The sequence below is a fragment of the Anser anser genome (assembly GCF_964211835.1).
Source record: "Anser anser genome assembly, chromosome: 1".
Lineage (NCBI taxonomy): Eukaryota > Metazoa > Chordata > Aves > Anseriformes > Anatidae > Anser > Anser anser.
Window position 1 is genome coordinate 169,542,277 of NC_139720.1, and position 26,246 is coordinate 169,568,522.

The following is a 26,246-nucleotide window of genomic DNA, read 5'->3' on the forward strand; positions in this document are numbered from 1 at the left end:
TTAAAACAAAATAATGTATTTGTTCAGCTTTAGATTTGTATTGGTGAAACATCATTCTTAGTCCAAGAATAAAGCTTTATTTATTTCTTTTAAGTGCTCAACAATACAGGCTGTATTGGTAGAGTGTAGTAAAGAATTTCTTAGATGAAAAAGAAAACAACGTAGTTTATTTTCTCTCTGCAGAGCATATCTTTGGTCAATAAAGGGAATGTGATCTTGAATTAATACAGGGAGATATCAGCAGACCATCGGTATTACAAAGTTTTTTTGATCTGTAAGATTTCTAAAAACCAAATTTATTCAGAAATTTAATACAAAATGTTTTGACGTGTCACTGATCATCGTTGCAGGTATGCTGACATTATAGTACATCGACTTTTGGCAGTGGCCATAGGAGCAGACAGTACTTATCCAGAACTTACAGATAAACATAAACTATCAGATCTGTGTAAAAATCTCAACTACCGGCATAAAATGGCTCAATATGCACAGAGAGCATCTGTTGCATTCCATACGCAGGTAAGTAGTTCTGAGGTGGGAGCACGAACGTTGCCCTTAAAGGAAGGGAGGAAATATTGAATAGTAATAATCAGGTTGTTCTTTGTAGATCAATAAGTGTGCAGTAATTGTTAAGAATGAATGCTGTTTATTTGAGGAAAAGCTTCAACATTACATTGCTGGTACTGAAAAAACGTAGAGTTGCATCTAGAGGATGCTTTTTACTTTTTTTGTGTTTTTTTTTTAATAAGTATGATGAATGCTTAATACTGCAGTTGTACTAGAAATAGCTAATATAATGATATGAATCAGCTTTTAAATATATGGTGAGTAATAATCTCTAAGTATAAATTTGTATTTGTTTGAGTGTTTTACTCTTTTTAATTTGGTGTATTTGTCATCCAGAAGAGAATGTTCTAATGCTTTTTTTCTTGTATCTTCTGTTACAGCTGTTCTTCAAAACCAAAGGAGTGGTGAATGAAGATGCATATATATTATTTGTAAGAAAAAATGCAATTGTGGTTTTGATTCCCAAGTATGGGTTAGAAGGAACAGTCTTCTTTGAAGAAAAAGATAAACCAACACCAAGACTTGATTACAACAATGAAGTAGGTTTTGTAACGTTTATTAATTGCCTTTTTTTTTTTTTGATTCGGTAATTGAGCAGAATGACTAAAATCTATTCTAGTTGGGTTAGATAGTTAATAGAGGCTTTTCTAATTTCAGGTTTATTAATCTGTAGTAATAGTGTCGCTGTGGTCTTCATAAATTTAAACACAAATGGTCCTGACAGAGGAATGTGTGGTATTTACTTGGATTATTAGATATTAATATCTATTACAGAAATTAAATATAGTACCTGTACCATGACACTGTGGGCATTCAGCACCGTAACTCATTACATGTCAATGAAAATGAACACATTAAAAACTATGTATAAAAATACTTATTCATATAAAAATGTAAGACACATTATAAACAGTAAGTATTTATACAAAATTTTAACGTTTAGGTACCATCACTTACTGTGGAAGACACAACGTTACATGTATTTGACAAGGTTAAAGTGAACATTATGTTAGATGCTTCCAACATCCAGCATCAGAAAATTCGGATGGTATTGGTAGAACCAAAGGTAAGACAAAAGCTTTGTGATTTATAGCAGCATATTACCCTTCAGTAATCTTAAAATGTTGTCAGGATAAAGTAAAATTTAACCTAAAAGGAAAAAAAAATCACATCAGCAGATTGTAGTGATTTGTTTCTTATGTACTCTCAATAAAACACAGATCTGTTTTTTACTGACTGTTGAAAAGGATAAAAGGTTCTAAATTAAACTTCCTTTCTTGGCCCATCAGGAGTATCTCCAGTGATGGGAAAGATGATGATTCACTGAAATAGTATCTCTTAAATTTCATGGTTCTGTAATCAGATCTCCTCTTTGAAATTCTTCCAAAACTCAGGACTTTTTTTTAGCTCTAGTAAACTACTACCCAGCTATGCTACGGGTAGCTCAGAGGGAAACGGCATGATTGAGCATGGGGAGGTGCATAAATAGCAGTCCTTTCTTACCACAAATTCCACAATATGAAAGTCTCTTTTGATACTGTTGTAAGACCTATAATGTCCTATTAAGTGTATGTCTGGTCTTAAGACTATTTCTGACTTTGGCTGCTTCTCACTGCATCTGGGACTCAGGTGTTTTCACCAGGGCTCATACCTCAGGCCTGCTGAGTGTTTTCCATGGCATTACAAGATTGTGTACTTTCATATAAGCTGCATGTGACTCTTGGTAAACAGATGGTTGCAGTATTGAGTATACATAACGAGTGTATGTAATCATGAAGGAAAAAGAAAAGTGAAAATAAACAACAGGTCCTTGTTTATACAAACATGTTAGTTTTTTTTTCTGAGAAATCATCTGTTTCCAAATGCATGCAAATATTTTGAAGTCTGGTGACAAGCAGTCCTCATGATTTCAAAAAGCAGGAGTAGACAACATTTGTAGCAGTAAAAAAAATACTCTGCATTCTGGACCACAACTACTAGTTGGGCTGCCTGCCCACTGCTTGGCTCACCAGGTGGTGTTTGTGAGAGCTGCTGTTGTTGGGCTCAGCTCAAGAATGCTGCTGTTGGCACTGACTCCAGTCCGAGGGTCATACCTTGTTCTTTGAAAACAGAGTAAACTCGTGTAAATTGTTTTTGTTTTGGTGTTTTTTCTTCTTTTTTTTCCTTGTCCCTTCCCTTCTGCTTCCTGTACTATTTCTGGAAAGGTACTTGGTCTATAATGAAGTCAATACTGTTAAGTTTAGCTTATCCCTTGATACAGGAATGACCATACTGGTTAATCCAAAATAATTTATCTTCCTAAACATCTGTTGTTAGTAACTCTTCATAGTATGGAAAGAATATAGGAATAAGACACATATATACATTCCCTTTGTATCCATTCAAAGCTTTCAGCAACTTGGAACTTGCATACGATCTCACTGAGAAATGTTGTGGTGATAATGATGGAGTCTTGTTCTGTGAATTTGTTTAATGACACCCACCCACTGCCCTAACTTACATTTCTGGCTGTCATAGTGTCTTGTTAAGAGTGTTCCGCAAGTCACTATATATGGAAAAAAAACCCTCTTTTTTTCAAGCCTGATGCCTAATACTGTTATTTGATAACATACTTTTTCATAATATAGGAAGTACAGTACTCATTTATTAATTCCATTTACCATTCCCATGCCACTTAATTCCATATACTTTACCTACTCTGTTAGCTCTTGGTTTTCTGGAAACTATCTTTTTTTTTTTTTAATCTTCCTTGTCACTCTTATGTTGCTGTAGTTCTGTTACGAGTTTCGAGCTGGGAGGAACAGAATTGCAAGCATGATTCAGAACGTAAGCACGACACAGACACATACAGGATCACATTTTCTGTTCTTTATGGTGTTAGATGAGAACACTTTGCATCACTGTGCATTCCTTCTGGTATTCAGACCAACTTGAAGCAATGAGCTTATACACATGAACTGTTGTTAGCTGACATTTTTTCTACTTGCTTTTGGAATGGACAGAAAATGACAGGACTTGACAGGTTTTTTTTGATCTAGGCCTTAACTTCTTTTACACTCAGTTTTGTACTTATTTCTTCATTTGAATAGGATTTTCATTTAAAGGATCTTTCTTGACTTGTAATACAAATCTCTCTACTCACTTTTTTTAAACTGTCTTCTTAATTCTATTAATAAATTGTATATGACTCCCAGTCAGTTTTTTTTAAGTTCCATCTCACTCTGAAAGCATTCTACCATTTTTGCAACACCTTTAATGAAGATTTCATTAAATCCCTTGATATTGCTGCTGTAATATATTTTAAGGTGTTTTTTTTTTTTTTTGCTTCTACCATGATGGTATATTTGAGTAAGTACGCTAAAATGAATATTACAAGGATGATTCTGTGGGTAATCTCTTAAGCAGGTCCTCAGGCAAGAGTTGTTTTTCATGGAGTCTGTAACTGTTTGCTCTAGGAAATGCAGTGCTACAGCATCTAGAAAGCTAGAGTGTGTCTTAGTGCCTTCTTGTGACATTTACTTACTGAGGGTACTTACTGAGCTCTGTAGCTTGTCATCATTATTCCCATCCTAGCTAGCTGACCAAAACCCTAGCCTTAAGTGATAGTGTTAATAATAGTGGTATTTTTTTTAAATCCCAGCATGGATAACTGTTGTTCTAGTACAATTAATTTAATCTTATTAGAACATAACTTGTCTTCAGTATCCCTCTTTTACTGATGTATGTTGTTGTCACACTCACGTAACTTGGCATTGAAGTCCTAGTGATTAGGTTCCTTGCATCAAACTCCTGAAGTACCCATTACCTCTTCATTCATTTGGCATCACAGGTTGGCTTGAGTGTAGCAGAACATTCATGTGGATGCTGCTGGTCCAGTTCTTTTATGAACCCTACCTAAATGAAGGGTATTTCATTCTAAAGCTGCTTCACTCTTCTGCTTGAATGCTGCAACTTCCCCTGTTCCCAAAGAAAGCGTAGCATACTTCTTAACCACCTCTTTCCTAGAGGAGAATTCAGCCTACCTCTGTAAAGGTACAGGCTTTTCTCTATTTCCTCTTTGTTCTGGATGGTCTGTTTTCTACTTATTTTGAAGTTCTCATAGTTTCTACCAAAGCTAAAGCTCTTTTTGCTGTGCAGTGTCCTGAGCCACGTACTGAGCCTGGCAGGGCCTGTTTGACAGTAATGGCACTTCAGGAAAACACTAGAGTGGGGATTGTTGTAACCTAACAATTTTCATTTTGCTTTTAAGACCTTTTCACCTCTCCCTCACTCACACCCACTAGCTTTTAACTATTTGCTAAGGTATGTATTGCACCATAATCTCGTGCAAAAGAATGGCTGGCACTTCAGGGGGGAGGGATGCTGCTTATCTCCCTTATTTTTCCAACTCCAGTTTAGTGTTCTAGCTGTGATAGTTACATCATGAGGGTAGAGTCCTTTTTAGATGATTACTGTAGTATTTTCCCATGTTGATAGAGTACGTGTAGGAGATAAATTCAAGTATTATAAGCATAATATAAGCTAAAATTGTTTTGACTTTTTTTTCTTTTTTACTGTAGATACCAGGAAATGATGTGTCTGCACAGTTCTCTACAGTGATGAGCAGCAACAGTGAACCAGAAAAAAAGAAAAAGAAGCTACAAGAATAGCTAAGTAGAATGGTTAAAACCATATGTGAATTATTTGTATTTCATTTTCCCTATGGGCAAAATGATGGAAACAGTGTTTACTTTTAAAGTACACTTTTTAATAATTTGTAAAACTGCTTTTTAAACTGTTTTTAATGAATATATATATATGCAAAAGGACAATAGTTTTAAAACCAAAATTGTAGCCCTACTTGTCTCATGGAGGAAAATAAATTCATCTCCAAAGTGATGAAATTGATGAAATAGTCATACTATGTTTTTCTGAATGGCCTTTTGGACCCTTGTCATCTTAAAAAAAAATAAAATAATGTAGATGTTACTGAACAGGGCACAGTGTATATATAATTTCTGTACCTCCCTTTTCTTAAAAGTTTCTACTACTAGTGAAAGAAATGTTTAAGAACCAATTTGTTCAGCAGTGTAGAACAATTTTTTGCTGTAAAGTTGTTAGAAAATGATCGTTTTAAGAGCAAGAAAAATACTATTTTCTATCTGTTCTTGGAATTCAGCCTTCCCTAAACAAGTAATGCTGCAGTCCAGTGGACTTATGGTGGTAGCATCCTTAAAGGGTTAATATCCAGTGGTTAAAAAAAGAAAAAGCACAGTAGAAAAAGCCACCCCTCTTTACTAGTAATCTCACTTCTGTAGCCACACGTTCATTTGTTTTCAGTTTTTCTGCTAGTTAGAATATACTACTTCAACCCTGATTCATCTGAGGAAGAGCATGAAAGTGTACCCCATTCAAGAGAGAACCTCAACAGCCATGCTACAAATTGAAATTACAAATTGAAATCAGGAATTCAGTCTTAGTGAATTCTGCAAGCTGGCAAAGTAAACCTCTATCATGCCTAAAAAGAACAGTAATACAGGGCAAATTTACCCAACAAGGGCAAAGAAAGCAAGCCTAGAGGAAGTTCTCCAGCTCAAGACAGCTAAGAAATAAAACCTAATGTTCACAAAAGCTAACAACTAATAGCATGGAAGGATTTCTGAAACTGCCTTATCCTGATAAAGTAAAAAATGGCTTAAGTAGCAATGAACAACCTGAGTTACATTCGTTAAAAAGCAAGCCCACATCTGCAGGTGCCCAATTAACAAAAAAAAAAGGTTCAGCCACATCACCAGAATTTTCAGGCTCTACTTTTTAAAAGAAAACTAAACACATCTCTTGGAAAATAAATGCCATGGACTTAGTTTACTCTCTGGAAGAGTTCCTTCCCACCAGATTGGGGTGTTGGAGGCATGGGTGATTTTGTGCATACACATGCACAATGTGTAGGTGGAAAAGATAAAACCGTACCACCATACAGCTCTGTTAGCTTTTGTCCTATACCTTAAAGCAACGTAAGATCATTGCCTACCCTCAGATAAACTGTTTTAAATGTAATTTTTAGTACTATTTTAAATTTTATACCAACATCCAAAAGTGAAGATTGTCACAGTGATCAGTCTGGTTTGCATTGCTACAGTATGGGCAAGTTAGGATACAAGGTCTAATCTTACCCATGCATTTTTTTTTTTTTAAGTAAGTCACATTAGATCACTTGGCTATGTAGCTGTTATATGTGCTGTCGGGGGTGAACAAAAGTAATTTTAAGCACGCTCCCAGACTCAGTGGTAAACTCTGACCACAGCAACTAGGGATACCAAGCTTTCAAGGTGGTAGCTATTGAATTCTGTGAGTTCATTGCAGTTGAGCTATCCTCCAAAGTGCCTGGGAGTGCAGTAGCTTTCATTCTAGCCTCAGCACACAGACTTGTTCTGCCAATGCCACTTCCCACCTCCCAGAGTCCAGAAACTGCAATCCCCCGTACTACAGATTTCTACAAATTTTCTCTAAGATCTGAAGAATCACAGCCCATGAACTGCTAGTGTCACTCATTCCTCACTGGTTTTCTTAATCAGTGGGTCAAATATAGCTGTCATTTGACAATAGTTACTCAGCTCTGTGAACACTCATCACAAAGGATTTGATCAGATTTTATAGACTTCAAAAGGATCCAATTAGCATGATTAATTGATTGCAATAGAAATAAAACATTGCATTGGTTGAGATGTTTGAATCCCATTACCACTGGTCTAAAAGGCTTGCTTGGAAACTTTACAAATGAAGTCTAGTTTCAAGAAATAGACACAGTACTGGATCTATAACTGGTCCCAGACTTTTATGTATAGCAAGCTGCTATAAAAGCATAGCAGCCTGTCAACCGCCTCTCTTCACCTCTTCGCACAGTTCCCCAGCGCTCCCCACCCAAACAATACTCACAGGCACCACTAAAGTGACAGATACTGCAAACTGCAGCAAAACACTAAACAACCTAAGGTATAAAAGAGAGGTCTTTATTCTGCTTCACTCCTCCATTTACAATTATCCATGTTATAAGACTCTTGTTAAAAACTACTGAAATTAATTTAATGTAAACAATGACCATTTTGTGCAACATGTGCCAACCAATGCATTAAGTACAACTAGAGAAACAGAATGATCAAATGAGTTCCATGATAATTTGGTACAGTAGGTTTCTACAACACAATTATACAAACATAAAAATATGCAAGTTCTCATAAAATAAATAATTCCAATCTAACTGAAGACTTAAAACAGGATAGAAAATGCAATTCGGGGAGGTGTCCTTAATTACTTCACACACATACCCACCATTTTTGGTGTTACCTTTCCCTTATCTTTGAGGAAATACTTACAGAGGGCGCAATCAAACATTTTAGTGATTGCATTTCCTTTTTTTTAAACCTACTACTTTAAAAGCCTCTGATCACAGAACAGATCACTATAAAGAATCAACATTTTTCATTTAAAAAGTAAAACCAAGTCTTAATCATACCTATCATACAGAGCAGTTCAGAAATGGATCATAATTTGGAGTACCCTGCTTCTCATCTTCCCCCTCTCTACACTGCTGTACACTGTTATTTGTTCCTTTGCACATTCCAGAAATCTAAAGGTAACCTAAAGGTAACCCATTCAACTGATTGTTAAAGAAAATAATGAGAAACAAAAGACACAAAGTAATAAATACGCTTAAGTTTGACAATAAGCTGTTTTGCCTTTGAGCTACAAATCTTATCAACTAAGGCTGAGAACATTTTGAATGCCCAATTAAATATACTAATTCGCCAGAAATGTAAATTAATTCACTTTTTAAAAAAACTAATCCTCTAAGATTTATCAATTCAGTGTATTTCCACCTTTTAGCAAGGCACGATTTCAAGTTTATCAAATAGATCTCTCAGGACATTAGGTTCAATTATCATCAGATAAACATTACAGAAATACTGATAAAATTGTTACTGAAGAATAACATACATCATGTTTGCTGGTGAGAAACCTTAAGTGATTTTTATTTAATTTTTATTTTTTGAAATGTGAAGACTAAAACCACATTTTATTGATAGCAAATAAGTTTCCCTTTTTCTTCAAGGATATTTTTCAGAAAGCCTCCAGTGGTAAGTTACCAATGACATTTTTTCAAGAACAGTTCCATTCATACAATGCCTGCACAGAAGTCCCAGTTCTAACACATTGCTTTTTAATGCTGTGCAATGCTATTCATACTTCCACTTCCGAAATTTTTAAAAATGTTGTCAGTTTCCCTCAAATTCAGGCTGGACCAACTGTTTCAAGCTTAGTATGCCGATGGCTATGCATCTGTCACTGTGATGTCGGCCTTTCTGTGGACTGTTGAACAGAATAGGAAGCAGAATTTCCATCCAGCATCCTGGGACTGGATATCGTTGCTATAAAAAGAGAGAAAGACTACTTCAACTGGAGCAACTACTAAAATGGATGTTTTGAGTAATCCACAAAAAATATAAAGCTTCAGAGCTCTACAAACACAGAGCCCCAAATTCCAATTTTTCCCCTTATCTCTTCCCTTCCCTCTTACTTAGTAGAGATACAAAAATGCAATACTTTTGTTTCTAAACACACACACACAAGCACATTAACTCCAAATGAACCTTTTAAACAAATCTAATCAAATTTAACCAAATCTCATTTGATTAGGTAAAGGGAGTTCTGGGCTTCCAGACCCTCCTCATTCTGCTACTTTTGTTCATTGAGGATTTTCGCAAAAGTATTTTGAGTTTTCTTAAATGAATGCTTTTTGCAAAAACTGGCATGCAAGAACTGTATTCCTAGATATCTAAATTTGTTGGTAATTCTTGTAGCAGACATAATAGGATTAGGACTGAAACGTAAAGGGGAAGTAGAAATGTTATTATTTACTTCCCTAATAACAAAGGCTGCACTGTTCCCTTACTGACATACTAAGACCAGTGAATATCATTGCACCTACTTCCTTGGAAAGGATACTGGAGCATGGATTTGGACAGGTGTTCTTACTAGACATTAGTGAAGTCTGGTGATCATCTCCAAGATCAGCAGTAATGCATTTACTAAAGTAACAGCACTATCATTTAGCTTTGAGGTAACCAACAGGACATCTTAGTTAAGTACATGGTAATGGTAAACTGATGGATGCACACTTTTCAGAGTAAGAGCTGCTTGTTTAGAAGGGAGAAATTCTATTTTCCTATAAAGAAATTTATCACCTATCCTTTTCCTTGATTTCTGTGAAACCAAGACAAAAACTGCTCAAAGAGTTGATGAAAGGCTTCTTTTGACATAAAGCTCATCTTAGTAATAAGAGAATTAAAAAATTTAACTGTGGAAAAGTTATTTCTACAACTAGAATGGTGTTTTCATGCAAAACAAAACTTGTGAAGGACTAGCCTGGTATTAAAATCAACGCATTCATTTTTAACAGTCTGTGATCTACTATGAAACATACAGATATTCCTAATGAAAGTCAGCTGAGTTTCATCACTTGATTTAGGCTGACCCTACCCCCCTTTCCCATTTCCCTATACATTGAAATCATACATATCAACATTTATTAGACACCACAGTTGAAGTTCCCCATCAGGAAATTACATACCACTTTTGAGAAATCCCTGAATTTGTTTTTCATTTTTATGTTTCCAGGTAGAAATGTTGCAACTTGCATTTTGACCAAATACCGTGTTATGTGTTTTCGCTTTATGGAAACAGGATTGCTTCTCTGGAGATTTTGCTCTCAGCAACTGACTGTCCTTATGACTTAAAAAACACTCCTAGGTTTATAAGGAAAAGTTTATTTTAAGACCACTTTCACAAAAAATCCCCCCAAAGAAACAAGAGCCAAACTTACTATCTGAAAATGCCAAGTTACAGTTAGTACCTTAGCCTCCCATCTTTCCTCTTCTGAAATGAAAGAGCAATGAAAATGTTTTCTCTTGACAGTCGCTGAGACAGGCTGTCAACAAGAATCTCTTAGAGCACACATGCTCTGAATGAGCCAGGCTCAATTCTTTCAGCCAGCAATAGCCATGCTTTTTGCTTTCCATTCTCTGGGGGTTCTCTGTTGTAAGAGCTGAATTAAGTACATAATGCCAGCGACAAAAATTTTAATCCAAAATATAAAGTTGGGCTTAATCAGGACCAAGTCAGTGCAAGACTGGCACTGGGAAAAGCCAGCTGCGTGACATTGCTGACTCTCTAGAACACATTTGATAGAAGCCAACTGATTCTGAAGGATACCGTCACACATATAATCCATATCCACTAAGATAACTCTGACAGGACCTCAGAGTTGATGGGTATTATTAGTTAGAGAAAAAAAGATTAATCAATTCTTCCTGTAAGGGCAGTTATCCTAATCTGAACTGAGCCCAAATTTTTTGTCGTTGGTCTGTGAGACAGCATCAATCCGCTCTCTACCATGGAAGAGAAGCAGCTATTAGCATGTCAAATCCGGAAGTGAAATCACGGCTAAATGCGCTCAGGTCTTTTTGTAGTTACTGGTCACTACTGTCTTCAAAGACTATAAACCATGCTAAGACGACAACAATAAATGACTAAGTTTATAAAATCATAATTACTAAGTCTGAGGAGATATCTTTGCTTTCTCCTGCAAAGAAACTATAGCCCTGCTTCCCTTGCACTGGAAAAATTCCATCCCATCAATCACAAGATTAAGAGCCTGGGAGCCTTGCTGGATGTCTTCTGTAGGCTTTTTTAAGGTAGGTCATTACAGGGCTCATAATCAGAAGACTCATCCCTCCATGAGTCCCCCACCAAGTCGGCCTGACAGATACAGTCAAGAAAACTGGAAGCAAATTTATAAAATGAAGTGGTGGACAATTTTCCCCCAAAAATGTGCTTCTCCACAGGCACACAAGTTTTTAAAAACTAAGCAATAAAAGAAAAAAGAACAAAAAAATAAAGGACAGACTATAATGCCTCAGAAGACATGATCAGCCTCACAACCTATCCTTTGTGCATATACCTCAGTTTCTTGTTAAACTACCTTTTCCTTTATCATAGAATACATTAATTTAATTGACAGCTTATAACGTTTGTCCTATATTTCATCCTTGTTTTCAACATACTTGAAATGATGCTATATTAATATGCTGTTTTGCACTTAATTGCCTGACAGTCTTTTCTCTCAGACCCCTCGAAACTGAACAAAATAACAAACGGATGAATTAGATGGAAAACTCATTTTTTATGGTAATTTAACTCCTACCTTTGTTTTAGGAAGCTGAGATTTATTCTGAAATATGTTAGTATTCACATCATTTTCTCTGCAACTGTTTTCAGCCCCCACAGTATCCATAATGCTGCTTCCACATGTCTGTGTATTATAACCACTGTCCACCTGAAATCAAGAGGAAGAACTTTAAATTGTACTGCAACTTACCACCAATAAATCCCTCAGATTTTTATACTTGATATGACTTGGATTAAGTTGTGTTAATCAAATGCAACAAACTATCAGTTACTAACAAAAGCAAGTTGTAAAATGGTTAGCCAGAATTCATTTGGATCAAGTTAAATGTATTACTGTATGTAGTAACATTAAAAAAAATCACTAAGTGCTACGTAAGCTCCACTGGAGAACGGAAGTTGGGGTGGGTGCATGGTAAAAGCCCCAGTACAACCTGCATGCTGCATCCAGTGAGGGAAAAATAGGCAAATGCATCCAGCATGGCATATATGCTAAACATCACTTCATTTAGTTCAATTTTATAGAAAAGCAAAAAGGTTTTTATTTTTTACCTGAATGCTGCTGTTGTCACAAGGATTTGCACTGCTTTCCGCGAGAGGTGACATGCACATGCGGGAGTTCTCAATACTGAAAGTGATCCCTGTCATAAAGCTGGTCATGGGTGCATTGCTGTTGCCAATTGTTTCTTTCATCCAAGTGTTCTCCTCTGACACTTCTGCTGCATCAGCCATATCTACAGTATTATTCTCCTTTGAGCCTTCTGTATCCTGAAATGACGACAGCCTTTGATTACAAGCTTCCGAGTGATCTGGTGCAATAGACACAGCTGTTACAACGAGACGTGTACCATGTGCGAAAGCATCGCCATCTTGCTGACACAAGTTTATCCCATTATCCATTTCTGGGAACCGAACTTCTGCGGGAGCAGCATTTTCTTTGTCCTCATCCTCATCATGATTTTCAACTGCAAATGGTATTCTAATGACAGAAGTCTGATACTGGGCAGTTCCTCTACATCCTCCAAGACTCATAGGAGAACAATTTTTAATTGGAGAACAACCATCTATGTAAGGACTTCTTGTACTCGGGGGTGTCATTCTATTGGATGCAGAAGGAATATCTGGAGAACAAAATGTAAGTTTTCTTTGGTCTGTTCACAGGAAAAAAACACAAAAAAATATTCCATTAGATATCAGATGGACTTAAAAGTTATCATCCTCAAAGCTTTGCAGTACTCGGAATAATTATAGCCAACGACACAGGATTTCACAGAGAACTGCCTCCTTGCCCCAGTGCCTACTAAAAGAACCTGACATGGTCAAGGCAACCTTTTAATCCAAATTTTACCACCAAATTTTTTCCAACTACATATTTTGCAAGGCAAACTATGTCTAAGGCTGAGGAGGCCTTGCATTTTCAAACAGCAATGTTCCAGTGTTCCCAGGAAAGCGTGTGCAGGCTGGTTCTGTGCCTGTTTTCAGAATAGATATAAATGTGTACATTCCATAGGCATGTAAAAAATTTTGAGTAGCAATCAAATTGTCAATAAATAAAATCAAACATGGGAAACACCAATGCAATCCGTTAATGTAACTGTACTGAAACACTGTATGGCTCAGAGCAAAATCATGCATAAACATGGCTTAAGTCTTTCGAGGCAATGGATGAAACATGAAAATACTGACATCATCTAGACTAATAGCAAGGACACAAATGGTTGTCATTTCTTCTCTAGTCAAGTTCATTTTAAGTCATCTTGACCATAACATGATTTGAAAGCTCAAGATAAATATTCTTTATCCAATTAAAATGCTTCAGGTCTGACCAAATCAAAACTGTGACCTGTCTTTGTTCAGGCATATGACTTTAAACCCCCTCCACACACGAGATTAATCCTTCACATTTTGTTCATTAGGTCTCCATTCCTTTTTCTACACCATTTTCCTTAATTGATTTTTGCAAGCACATACACTTCCCTGTTCCACAATGTTCAGATACTTCACAGCCAATGACTGTGCCAAACAAGGAGACTGCTGGCATGCCAAGCCCACTGCCTTGTCTCTGAAAACAAGTTCCAGTAAGAACACAGCTGCTTTTATAATCAAAATTTGTAAATCAAGAAAGAGTAATACATATACAGTGAAACCATACCTGACAGCGGTGTATGTCTTATATGAAAAGCAATTGGTGAAAAAGCAGGAGAACCAGCATGTGCAGGAGACCCCTCTGGAAATGTGGGGCTGGTTATGCTTCCCAGACTGTACGCCCTTGTTCCTCCCTGAATAGGACTGGATGAAAACTGACCCTTCAATAACAAAAAAATAACACATTTTCATAATGGAAACTTCGATTAATATGCACACATAAGAAATTTTCTTATTTACAAGCTTAATATGGCAGTACTGAGGAAATCTAGTCTTGTATGAAGACAATCTTTCATTAGTTTAGCTTTGTTGCAACTTTTCACTTGCGACTTTATGCCTCTGCACAGAAGAGAGCAATGGACTCTGTCACTTAATACCAACTGAGAATGTACCACCCATTACATTTAAGAACTATGAGAAGCCTAAACAAAGCTGTATAGTCAAGTATTTCACCTCTGTTTCTAACACCATGACAGATGAAAGCTGCTTACTATTTATATTTTAATGGAGTCAATATCTGAATTACTTAACTCACAAGCAGACAAAGTAATTTTCCTCAAAAAAACATACAATAGATCTTGCTTAAGAGTTTGGTGCAAAAAACACAACAAAATATTTTTAGCAGTATAACTGTGTTATAGGAATGCTTTACTATGGTGTGGACTTTTTTTAAGCTACACTCTTGCTGGAATTATTGTTTTTTTTTTTTCCATGCACATCAGCCTCCAAACCGATGGAGCCATACCGCCATACCACCTAAAACAGCGTAGCTGGTTATCTGGGCATAAGATTCACCCTCATTTAAATTTAAGAAACAGACATTACGTTCCATTTTCTAGTATTTGTCTATTCATCTGAAATTTGCTGGTCAATGGAGAAGAAAAAAGCTTATCTAGCATTGCATTCAAAGATCTGTTTATATGACAAGTTATTTCTCCCACCACGAATGAGCTTATGAACTATAAGGGATATAATTGTATCATCGGCTTATATCAGCTAATATTTTAGATAGCACTTCATCGATTTAAACATTTTTTCATATGCACACATTTTACAAATAACCAGTTTCCAACATATTTACAGGAAAGTCCTTGATATATCAATTCCTACTTCTTTTTCATAGCAAAAGGAAATTAAAACACAATACCTTCTATAGAGAATGTATGATTAAAAATTAGTTATATGTTCTTTCAAGATTTCTGTTCATATAAATTTGCTCTGAAAATGGAATTTAAAAAAACACCCTTGGTCTAATACCTGCTCTCCCATAAAGCAGTTGTAGCTTTCTAAAAAACACAGCTGTTCATCTTAAGTCTGTTAGAAAACAGAATTGGTAAAGCCTGCTGTAAAGAATTTGTGCCAGCTAAGTCACATGCCATCCATCCCCCAACAGGCTACTTACTGAGCTAGATGTTTCCAGGGGGCTTCTGCACCGGACTGGAGATATATCTATTGAACAAAGCACTCCAAGTGGCTGACTACTGCATGGATTATGCAGAGGAGGGGACAAACACTCAGATACACTTCCATTTTCTTCTAAAAACAGCTTTCTTCTGAGTGATGAAGAGCTCAGATTTTCCTGAGACTGATCTGCAAATTCATCAGTTCTAAAATATTCACCTAGAAATGTGGGGAGGAAGTTGTTTCCAATAAGAATGCAAGAAAAACCTTCCACTATAGAGGCATATATAACAAAATTTAAGCATTTAAACCAATTTACCATTACAGCAAGGAATTGAACTAATTTAGGGACCTATCCCAAGGGATCATTTGTTATCATTACAACAATCATTACACTCCATCTACTAAGGTTCCGCTTCTGCCTATCAACCTCTAACACTTTTGTCTGCAATTTATTTAACAGAGAGAGATGCTAGCATCTACTTACTAGCCTTTTTCCAAAATTGTATTACTCTTAACATTTTAAATTGGTAAAAGGGGTTATTATACTCTATAAGCAAGACAAGACCCTTTTTCAAGTCTTATATGCTCTGATGGTCATGGTGATGTATCCAAAGGTAAACGAGATTCAACTTGAAGTTAAAGCAGTTTAGTAGTTTACAGTGGAAGCACATACCAATATTAACAAAAACTCATTCAAATATCTTGCTCTAATTGGTTATTTCTTGTAAGAGATGAAAGTTCACATGAATCCATGCACTACTCATTGATGGAAGCATTTGTTAAGATCAAATACTAAAGCACTACATATGGTTCTGTTTTAGTTTTGATAACCAAGTTAAATAAGTTTATACCACAATCTCACAAATAATTTAACTGGCACAATCAGGGTTGTGAACTTCAATATTGGGATAGGAGGAAGCAGCCAAAAACCTCTAAGCTGATAATTCACATCCATAAACTGTGAGAACTGGCCTTTCCAGTCCTTTTGCCTGAAGAGCCAAGCAGTCATTGCTTGATACAGCAGACAGTAATTAGGTTGGTTTTTTTTTGTGTGGTTTTTTTTTTTTTTTTTTTTTTTTTTTTTTTTTTTTTTTACTATTCTCCCTTCCTTCTCAGCAACCATGGCATTTTTGCCACCATTTAACTGCTAGTCACCACCACAGCCTCACTTAAATTAAAGGCACAGAATTACAGAATAGTTTTACTCAAGGAAAGATTGGGCTGTAGGCCTTATTGTAGAGCTGATCTAATTACAAATCGCTGTCAAAGTTAACTGCTGTATTTGAAAGAGGAAAAAAGTCTTCTGCTTATTAACATTTTTGCATTTGGTGTTTTAATATAGTTCCAATCATCCTCCGTCTCTTATCCTTATGTCTACACTCTAATCATATCAATTTTAAGTTGTTTGTCCCATGCAATATACAATAACTGGCTATTTTTTAAGACCACTTACTAAGAACTCTCATTCATACATTAGGTTTTCATTATTTCATAAGACAAAAACAGCAAAAACAAGACAAAAACAAGTTTTCTATTTAGACATCCATAATTAAATTTAGATATTACAAAGCATACCTAGTATTTTCTCTAAATTAAAATCCACTGGTAAAGACAGTACTGTCTGACAAGCAGCTGTAATGAATAAAATCAACAAAATTAGCTTACAGTGACCTTTTAGTATAACTGCAGAACCAAAAATTAACTTTTAAATTGCATTGCAATTGAGCTATTTAAAGGTGACAGTTGCAATAAGGAGAAGTGTTAATTAAGACTAGGATTCTGATTTGGCAACACTATACATAGCATACTCATCAGGCCTAGAGATAAAATAGAGGGCTATAGTACTGAGGCCTCTGGAGAGGCATTCCTAACTGAGGAAATAGGCCTCTGATGAAAAGAAGGATTGAAAAGGAAATGGGAGAAAGATCAAAATGTCTTGGAAGAAAAAAATATTTAAAATGAAACAGACATCTTAAGACATCTTTTAAACTATTTATTTGGCAGAGAGAATAACCAAGATTTTGTAACCCAAAATGATCCAATACATTAAAGGTTTCTTGAAACTGTAATTTACCGATAAACCTGAAGCTTTTATTTACTATCTGTAAATTCAGAGAATAGAGTACATATGGACTTGGAAAAAGTACACTCCACAAAATATTTTTTTTTTTTAAACTTTTTGAAGACTATGAACCAATATAATAGAACGAAATTACTATAAGAAACAGATATTAAGATGAGCAGTAGCACACACTTCAAGAACAGTTATTTCTTCAGGAATATTAACCAAAAAAAGCATTCCCCTTTAAAGTTAAGTAGCCTTTAAAAAATGGGTTACAGTGCTTCAAAGAAAACCTGTAATTTCACAGACATTGCTTTTTACTCACCATTGCTTTTCCCAGGCTGCAAAGGTAGCTGTCTTCCAATTGGAGAAATGCTATTTAGATCTATGGCTGAGAAATAGATAAGAATTTAACTTTAAGTATGTGTTGCATATAGTTTTGAAACTTAACAGCAGTAAGAATATTTGATACAGAAATTGTATATAGCTGTTTTTTGGAGAGTTTTGGAGAGATTAGAAATGAATACTAAAGTTACAATTATAGCCGATTAAGAATTACAACATTTCTATTCAAAAAAGCTGTGTGAAATAGCATCAACTTTGCCCAAATCTTTGCCCACTGCAGCCTCCTCTGCATTAGAGATTAGAAACAAAGCTGGATTATGGCTAGGCAAATAGGCTGTGTTCAAGTAAAACACATTTGCAGAAAATCATGCAGTCCAGACTAGAAGACAAAGAATCTACCACTCTATCCTTTTTTTACAGCATTACACCACTTTGTTTCACCACTTACTTTCCCAGATCTAGGATTGTGGCCTATGTTCTTTGCTCAAGAATTGATTATTTTAAAATTGACAATTCAATACCCACTATCCATGCCTTGCATCTCCTTGAGGAAATATTTTAATAGTTTATCCTCTAACAAAGACCCCAAACACTTATTTAAGAATTTCCGATCACACAGTACTTCACTGACAATATTTGTCCAGCTTTTAAGCCATTTACTGTGTGTTCTGTTGACTATGTATAAAATCTTATAACAATGTTAATAATAAAACCTAATAATGGCATACATTAAATAAGTTTAGAAAACCCACAACATACAGTGATAATGAGATAGCAGGACACCGAGGACAGGACATTTACATACCAAATAAGGCTAGAAAAATACAGAACTCTGTTCTCATACATTTATACTGACAAGAAAGCAATCAGAATATGAGAAAGATGACGAATGAAACAGAAGACTTGGCTATTATCAGTACTGGCTTAGCAAAGTTATGTGCATGAATTAAGCTGGTTGAAGAAATGTTATGACAGGAAAAAGATTTAAGAACAGGATCCAAAAGAAAAAAAATAGAAAAAAATACTTAAGATTCTGGGTTAGCAATTTTTTTTTTTTTTTTTTAAAAGAAAGCACTTGCAGAGAACTATTAGAAATCCATCAGTTGTGCCATCTTTTATCAGTGGTTCTTGAAATTTGGGGTTGAAAAAAGCAAAGGATATTTTTTTTCAAATGCTAGACAATTCTAGGCAGACATACAAAAGCTACTTACATTTAGTTGAACTAAACTGAGAAACTTGCTTGCCTTCATGTTCAGTCCAAGGAGAAGGAACTATGAGTCTTTTTGTGAAAAACTAGAGTAACATAGAATAAAAACGTCTTAGCCTTTTGAAGAATTGTGAACTCCCAACTTATATTTAGATTAATACTCTGACCAAGAACAAAATTAAGGCATACCTTTTACTATTAACAGACCTGTATTTTAAGAATTTTAACTCTTCCTTCCCCAAACGTAAAAGATAGTTTTATTATACCTATATATTTTGTTATTTCAGGCCCCAAGATATTAATGAAGAACAGTTGGATTTGAAAAGAACCCATGTTCTGAATGTCACATACCAGCTCAGATCTTTCAAGTCTGCACAATGAAAACTGTAGACACTTAATTTAATATTAACTACTCATTTAAAAAATTGAGTCATCTCTACAATACTTAGTGCATACTACCATACTTGCAGAGTAGTTTAACATACTTAGTTTCAAATTTTCATTTTGTTAAGTCATTGTACTTTGACAATTAAAATATTTTGCAAAAGTAGAAAAGAAACTCTGCAGTAACAATAAGAAAAGTGTATGACCAAGGCTTTTTGGTAATATTAGTTCATTTGTCTAAACTGGCTAGCTGTGAAACATGTATGAGTACTGGCACTTAGTCTTTTTTTTTTTGAATCAGAAACTATACCTGCTGTCAGTTATACTCTAAAAATACTCTGATGTTAAGGACATGAACACTATTACATAGCCTCAAGAAACGTGGCAAATTCTGTTCTCACAATAAAAGCAAGACTGGGACTGAAGCAAGAAAACTCAACTTGAAACATGCAACTACTACAGGTGTGATTTTTACCCATCTGAGATATCATTTCATGCTGTTCTTAGGCCTCACAAGGAAGAAATAAAAGGATATGCAGATTTAAAGCAACAGAGCATCTTTGCCACAGGCCAACTACATAGCACCTTTATAGAATCATAAAACATTTTCTGCTTATAGGGACAAACTGGTAACAGCATTACACAACCATGAGAAGGTCAATAACAGTATGGAAGATATGTCTATCAGAGCAGTCTCTATATGTATTTCTTAGTTGAAATTGAAAAAAACATTGAAGATTTTTGTAGTGAAAATTTGAAACACTTAACTTTCCCTTCTCTACTAGACAACCAGATAGTAAAAAAAAAAAAAAAAATAAAGAATTATAAGCTACACTGTAAAAAGGTCAGACTTCCAACTAAGTAGACTTTGGAAGAAAGAAAATAAAAGTCACAAAGCTTCTGCTATACTTTTTATAAAAAAGCAATAAAAGAAACAGTAAACTACCTAACAGTTACTGAAGGAAAAAAAAAAGCAACAAACTACTTTAGCCTCAAGGTAAAACTATAAGCACTACCTTACAGCTACATTCCTCTTAGCCAAACCTCTTGAAAGATAAAAATCTATTTTGTCTCACAAGTGTGTGAAAGAAGATGGGAAGCAAAAGGCATGTGGATTCTATATCTGCAAGGGATGAGGATGCAAAAATTATTTTCTTACCACTCAATAAAATCTCATACACTTCTGGATTTTGAAATTCTATAATAAAGATGTGTGGGTTTTTTTGGAAGAGGGAAGGTACATAGTTAAAACAAATTATCATTTTAAAGCATAGAAAGTTTGATTACCTCCTCAATGGCTTTTTGCCTTCTGTCTTCTGTCTCCTTATCAATTCTAAGGAACAAAAAACAATTAAGTTACCAAAACCATCACAACTGGAAAAAAAATATTAAGCCCAACCACGTAGTCTTTTTTTTTTAAAACATATTTTTAAGAGAAATATGATAAATGAAATCATACTAAACTTTAAGTCTTAAGATGTTTTTACTGTTACAATCAATAAACTCATACATACTACAAGTTTAGAAATGGACAAGCATATCTCAACTTAATTCATTTCAAAAACTTGTAAAATGTACAGGTACAGATTTGCTGACCTTCTATTTACTCTTTGTATCAGTAAGCTTTTTTTTTTTTATCTGAACAAAAGCTCAATTATAGTTGATTTTCCAACATAAACCATTTAGTTATGTTGAACTTTGTAAGTTCAACATAATCTCATGGTAATAGTTTAAAGAAGCTTACTATAAAATCAAGTAGAATAAAAGACTAACAAAAAAGAGGGCAACAGAAGCTATTTATACAACATTTGCACACTCAAATTTCTGACACAGCCTACTTTCGCAGGGTTCTCCCTTTCAAATAGCTAGTCTTACATAGTTTCTTCAGCTCAGGAATAAAACATTATGTTCCAATTTGAACCAATTAATACATTCCCTTAACACACCTTTAACAAAAAACAACAACTAAAAATAAATCAAGAAGTCTAATTAAAAAATAGTCTTTAAAAATTGCAATTACTTCAACTGCCCTCAAATGATAAGTGAGATCCTCCATTTATATTTCCTCTAACAATCACATTCAAGTCTCAATTACTACTTTCTATTTTATAAGGTTCAAAAAAGATTACAATGACCGTTCATCATCTTAGATTAATCACAATACTTTCATGCATAGTTGGTATCCCTGGGTACATAATATTAAAAAGCAGTCAGGTAACAGACATTATTTGCTAAAAAAACACATATAGGTGTACTATACATAATGTTTCCCTCATTGCTCTCTTTCTTTGGTGGGAATCAGACTTTAAAGAGCTCTGTAATACTTTGATATGCTATCTTTAGCATCATCTAAGGAGATGTAGCTGAAGACACTAATAAATGACTGTTCTGTGAAGACACTTGCACAAAATCCTGGTACAGTACCAAAAGAGTAAAAACACAATCATTGTTTAGTTATGCATAGTGGATCATGAGTAATAAGCATCTCTACAAGCCAGATTCCAAAGGAAAAAAACGTGAAAATGGGGGAAAAGCAGCTCCCACTAAAAGCGCTGGCTAGTGTGGAGATAGGATGGATTTTCTTTAGTGCCTAACTCCATGAAAATAAAGTGAAAATGGCATGTGTATTTAACAGGAATAAAAGGCAGTCTTGCACACAACTTCAAGCAATAGAGTACTTCCAGCGTGACACACAGCATGCAAGATAGTATAGATTCTACCAATAGAAAGTAAAAACAAAGAGGAAAGTTCCTGTACAAGACTATGCCATATTAAAAAAACACAGCTATGAAAGTTACTGACATGCCTTCTATTTTTCCTGAACAGTTTGCCAGGAAAAGGTTCTCCTAATTGATTTATAGATAATGGAATAAACATACAGCACATAGACGATGTCCAGTTTATGAAAAAAGTAATAATGCACAAACCTAAGTCTACTTATGATACACACTCAGACTACGCAGAGTGCTCATAGGTTTTCACATTGGTGCTACCCAATGTTTTTGTTACGTACTGGAGAATTAACAGTTTGAAATACAAACCAAATTCCTTACACTTCTGGTTCTTTGCAACTGCTTGAGAAAATGACTTGTTAACAAGCTTTATTAAAAGAGCATATAGTTTGTGTAACATTGTTTTGGATGCCCCGTCCCTGGAAGTGTTCAAGGCCAGGCTGGATGGGGCTTTGAGCAACCTGGTCTGGTGGGAGGTGTCCCTGCCCATGGCAGGGGTTGGAACCAGGTGAGATTTAAGGTCCTTTCCAACCCATAACATTCTGTGGTTTTAATGATTACATACGGGCTTCAGAAAGTCTTTTTTTTAATTAGAAACTTTTAATGTCAAGAGCTGCATTTATGACACTTCTTAAGTTTCTGTAAAGCAATATTTATGCAAGATAAATTAAAACGAGTTGTCACACAAAGTTTTATATATATATACCTCTCTCTCTCTCTCCCCCACATGCATTCACCCATATACATGACCCACAGATATAGCCAAGGACAGTTATATTCTTTCTATATCTCTACTATAAACAGAACATCCTATTCCTTCTTATGCCTCTTTCCTGTCCAAAAAGAGCAATGGAAGTACAGTCAGACTATAAGAAAAAGTCTAATTCACAACATCCAGAGGACTCTCGCCCTAAACAGCCCTCTATCTGTTCCTCCATTTCACTTACAGGACTTGAAAGTCCTACAGGAATAAACTGGAAAGACGACTTTTACTATTCCATCACTATGGTGCTTCATGCCATAAGGTGCAATTCTTTGTGCAAGTTCACATCTGAGAAACACATGGGACTATTTACAGGGATCAACCCTTTTGGACTTCCCTTGACTACCTGTGACCCATCACTGCACTAGTAGTGTTAAATACCATCCTTCAACCTGAGCTTTGACTACCAAGCCTGTTTTACTTGCTCATACTCCCCCTCCCCGATGAAAACATCCGGAGAAAGGAAAATGTTGTGACCAAGATCCCATATAACTTCAAGTAACTAGCAGTTTTCTCCTTAAAGACAAGGATTTTTAGTCTTCCCTCCTTCACATTAGTTATAATCTGTACCTTTCAAAAACAGTACTGGGTTGCCAGTACGGGCTTTCCCAGCTTTATCCTTCTGCACGTGTCCCAAAGACCAAAGAAGTCTATGCTTCCTAGGTGTCAATACTGAACACTCTGAGAAGATAAATTGTGTTGTGACAAGAAGCAGGAACAGTAGCTAGATAGTAGTTATTGGCAAGTTATCTTTCTTGCTTTTGTTGACTGCTGTACCTAGCTGTCTTCCAAACTGCAATCAGAGAGGCACTGCAGTTCTCAATTTCACAGAAGAGTAACACAGAGGAGCCTCATCTAAATATGTCCGCTTCAGGGACACAAAAATTTATGCTTAAAGATTTGAATAAAAGTTCTTTAATGCTGTGAGAAATATCAATAAAGCAAACGAACAGTGTTCTGCTATTCAAGCTAAGTTAACTGCCTAAAAACAGATGGTGAGTTACCTAGCATGACTCAAATACATTGCTTGGCGTCGAACATCTTCCGAGTCAATTTCCACAGGATTTATTAGAGCAAGCTGATCGATAGACCATCTGAATTTTCCTGGTGTCTAAAAAAAAAGAAATGGAAACTTAATGCTTGCTAGTAAAAAATGATAAACATAAAACCACAGGACAAATATCTATGGAACAACACAATCATAACTTGCAGATAATTTGTCAAAGCCAATCAAAAAAGTTTCTACTTAAATGACCTGCTTCAAAAAAAAAACCAACAAAACCTCACCTCAATCAGATTTTTTCGTTTTGGTAGTGGTATGAAAACGATTTGTGAGATAATATGAAGTGGAAGCCTATTGGTAACATTTACAAATCAAGTTGTCATTTTTTCCCCTCAATTTCTGAGGACAAATCTACTAAAGATCTAGAACATGGGATAAAACTGCTTCTGGATTGCCACAATGAAAAACGTGGTTCCCTGAAAACACATTACCTAATGGGTTTATCTAATCCAAGATATCCAAATAATATAGCAACCTTCCTTTTATTTCACTTTTCCATGGAGCCTTAGGAGTTGTAACGCCATATGCAGACCACAAAGTCACACTTTGGGGGAATGCTGTGCATAGTTCACAACAAAATCCAGTTCAAGAATAAAGCAACCTCCCTCCTTTATTTAATTTAACACTTAAGTACAAAACACTCAGCAAATGATCTACCAAATCTATCTTTTTAGCTTCACCAGCATAGCCCTCTGCAAACCTCATTGAGATAATTCCTACTGAAAATCAGAATGTAATTTACAACTGGAAAATGTGTTCCATATACATGTGCAATGCATGATATACATGCAAACAGCTCATAATAAAAGTAAAAATAAGCTTTGCTTGCATACCGACTGCTTAGCACTTAAGTAGGAATCGGTTTTGTTCCGTTTAATGTGGGACAAGAGCACCACTGCCATACTTATTTTTAAAAACTGTTCTTTATTCTTTCAATTTTCTTGTATTTACCAGGTATACGCTAATCTATTGGCACACCAAATATTTAAAGTTTAAAATAATCATTATTATCAATAAGGTAGAAAGACTGAGCAACAATGCTAGTACTTTAAGAAGCGTGCTGAAGTCATCAGAAGAACCACTGAAATGACACCAAATTTCTTGGCTTAGTACTACACTAAAGTACACTAAAATACACTTTTATAAATAAAGTAATACAGTGCTCAAGCATTACTGAACATTAGTGCTATTTTTAACATCTATATGTCTATCTAAAGACTAGGTCTTACAGATGAAGATTTTGTTGACTTAAAGACTGAAGGACTGGAGACAATCTGCTCCTGAAGAGTATAATAATCGCTTGGACTTTCAAAAGGATTCAGGACCGCGGCTCGTCCTGGAGTTTCAGGCGTGATCTGCATTTTAGCTTCTTTTGTATCACCCATACCAGTGAGCTGTGCCTAGAAAAGAGAGGGGGTGGGGGGGTGTGAAGAAATCAGAATTCTGATTTTTTTTTTTAGGGCTGTCTCAAAAATTTTAAGGAGGGGTGGTTTAATGTTAGGAGCCAAGGAAATACTAAAGACAGGTAGATTAGGCTTGGTAGTACTGACTTTTTTTATAGAATCATAAAGGTTGGAAGAGACCTCCAAGATCATCTGGTCCAACCATCTCCCTACCACCAATGTCACCCACTAAACCATGTCCCTAAGCACCAAGTCCAACCTTTCCTTGAACACCCCCCAGGGACAGTGATGCCATCACCTCCCTGGGCAACCCATTCCAATGCCTGACTGCTCTTTCTGAGAAGAAATGTCTCATTTCCAACCTAAACCTCCCCTGGCACAACTTGAAGCCATTCCCTCTAGTCCTATCACTAATTACCTGCGAGAAGAGGCCGACCCCAGCTCCCCACACCTTCCTTTCAGGTAGCTGTAGAGAGCAATAAGGTCTCCCCTGAGCCTCCTCTTCCCCAGCAGGCACAAACACCCCGATACCACTTCAGACCCACTCCCGCTCAGCATTCCCTGTGAGGACAGTGCGAGACCAACCCAAACCACCGCTCCCGAAAGCCTAAAAAAGTGCAAGGAAAAAGCAATTAAAAAATAAGTAAATAAAAAAAAGCACCAAGGCAGCGCTGAAGGCGAACGCGTCCCCTCTCACATACCCCCCGCGGGCACTCCGGGGCGTCAGCGCCCCCCCGGGTACCCCCCACCGCCCCTCAGCGCGGCCGTTGCGGCCGTTGGCGGGCGGTTGCCGGGCGCCCGCTGCTGCTCGCCCCAGCTCAAAGCGGCCCCACGGCCGCGGCGCCGGGCGGCTCTTTAACTACCCCCGCCCCCTTCGCGGCTCTGCCCAATCAGAGCGCGCCGCCCCCGCCGCCGAGCCAATCGCGGCTCTCCCTCCTTTCTCGAACGGGC

General features: G+C 36.1%; 2 protein-coding genes across 6 annotated transcripts in view; one reads left to right on the forward strand and one right to left on the reverse strand.

Annotated features, from left to right (window-relative positions):
• The window catches only part of DIS3 (DIS3 homolog, exosome endoribonuclease and 3'-5' exoribonuclease), a 29,822-nt gene extending 24,282 nt beyond the window's left edge, over positions 1-5,540 (forward strand). For both annotated transcript variants that reach the window (XM_083810314.1, XM_083810315.1), the window contains 4 exons: positions 351-519; positions 948-1,106; positions 1,511-1,633; positions 5,127-5,540. In XM_083810314.1, coding sequence (XP_083666440.1) covers positions 351-519; positions 948-1,106; positions 1,511-1,633; positions 5,127-5,216 — 541 coding nt within the window. In that variant the 3' untranslated portion in view covers positions 5,217-5,540. The remainder of the gene's footprint in view (positions 1-350; positions 520-947; positions 1,107-1,510; positions 1,634-5,126) is intronic.
• A 2,000-nt stretch (positions 5,541-7,540) lies between these two features.
• Positions 7,541-26,134, reverse strand: BORA (BORA aurora kinase A activator). 4 transcript variants are annotated; one of them, XM_083811042.1, is made up of 13 exons: positions 25,997-26,134; positions 25,122-25,292; positions 23,834-23,940; positions 20,622-20,667; positions 18,955-19,036; positions 17,724-17,789; positions 16,912-16,968; positions 15,335-15,552; positions 13,940-14,093; positions 12,340-12,938; positions 11,807-11,938; positions 10,175-10,349; positions 7,541-8,972 (listed from the first exon to the last, which is right to left on the reverse strand). In XM_083811042.1, the coding sequence occupies exons 2-13, from the start codon at positions 25,275-25,277 to the stop codon at positions 8,887-8,889; spliced, it is 1,878 nt and encodes a 625-aa protein (XP_083667168.1). In that variant the 5' UTR covers positions 25,278-25,292; positions 25,997-26,134; the 3' UTR covers positions 7,541-8,886. The 4 variants fall into 4 exon arrangements, with proteins under 4 accessions (XP_083667168.1, XP_083667167.1, XP_083667169.1 ...); XM_083811041.1 differs by having other exon boundaries at positions 25,957-26,090; XM_083811043.1 differs by lacking the exon at positions 25,997-26,134 and adding an exon at positions 25,714-25,896.
• Positions 26,135-26,246: the final 112 nt, after the last annotated feature.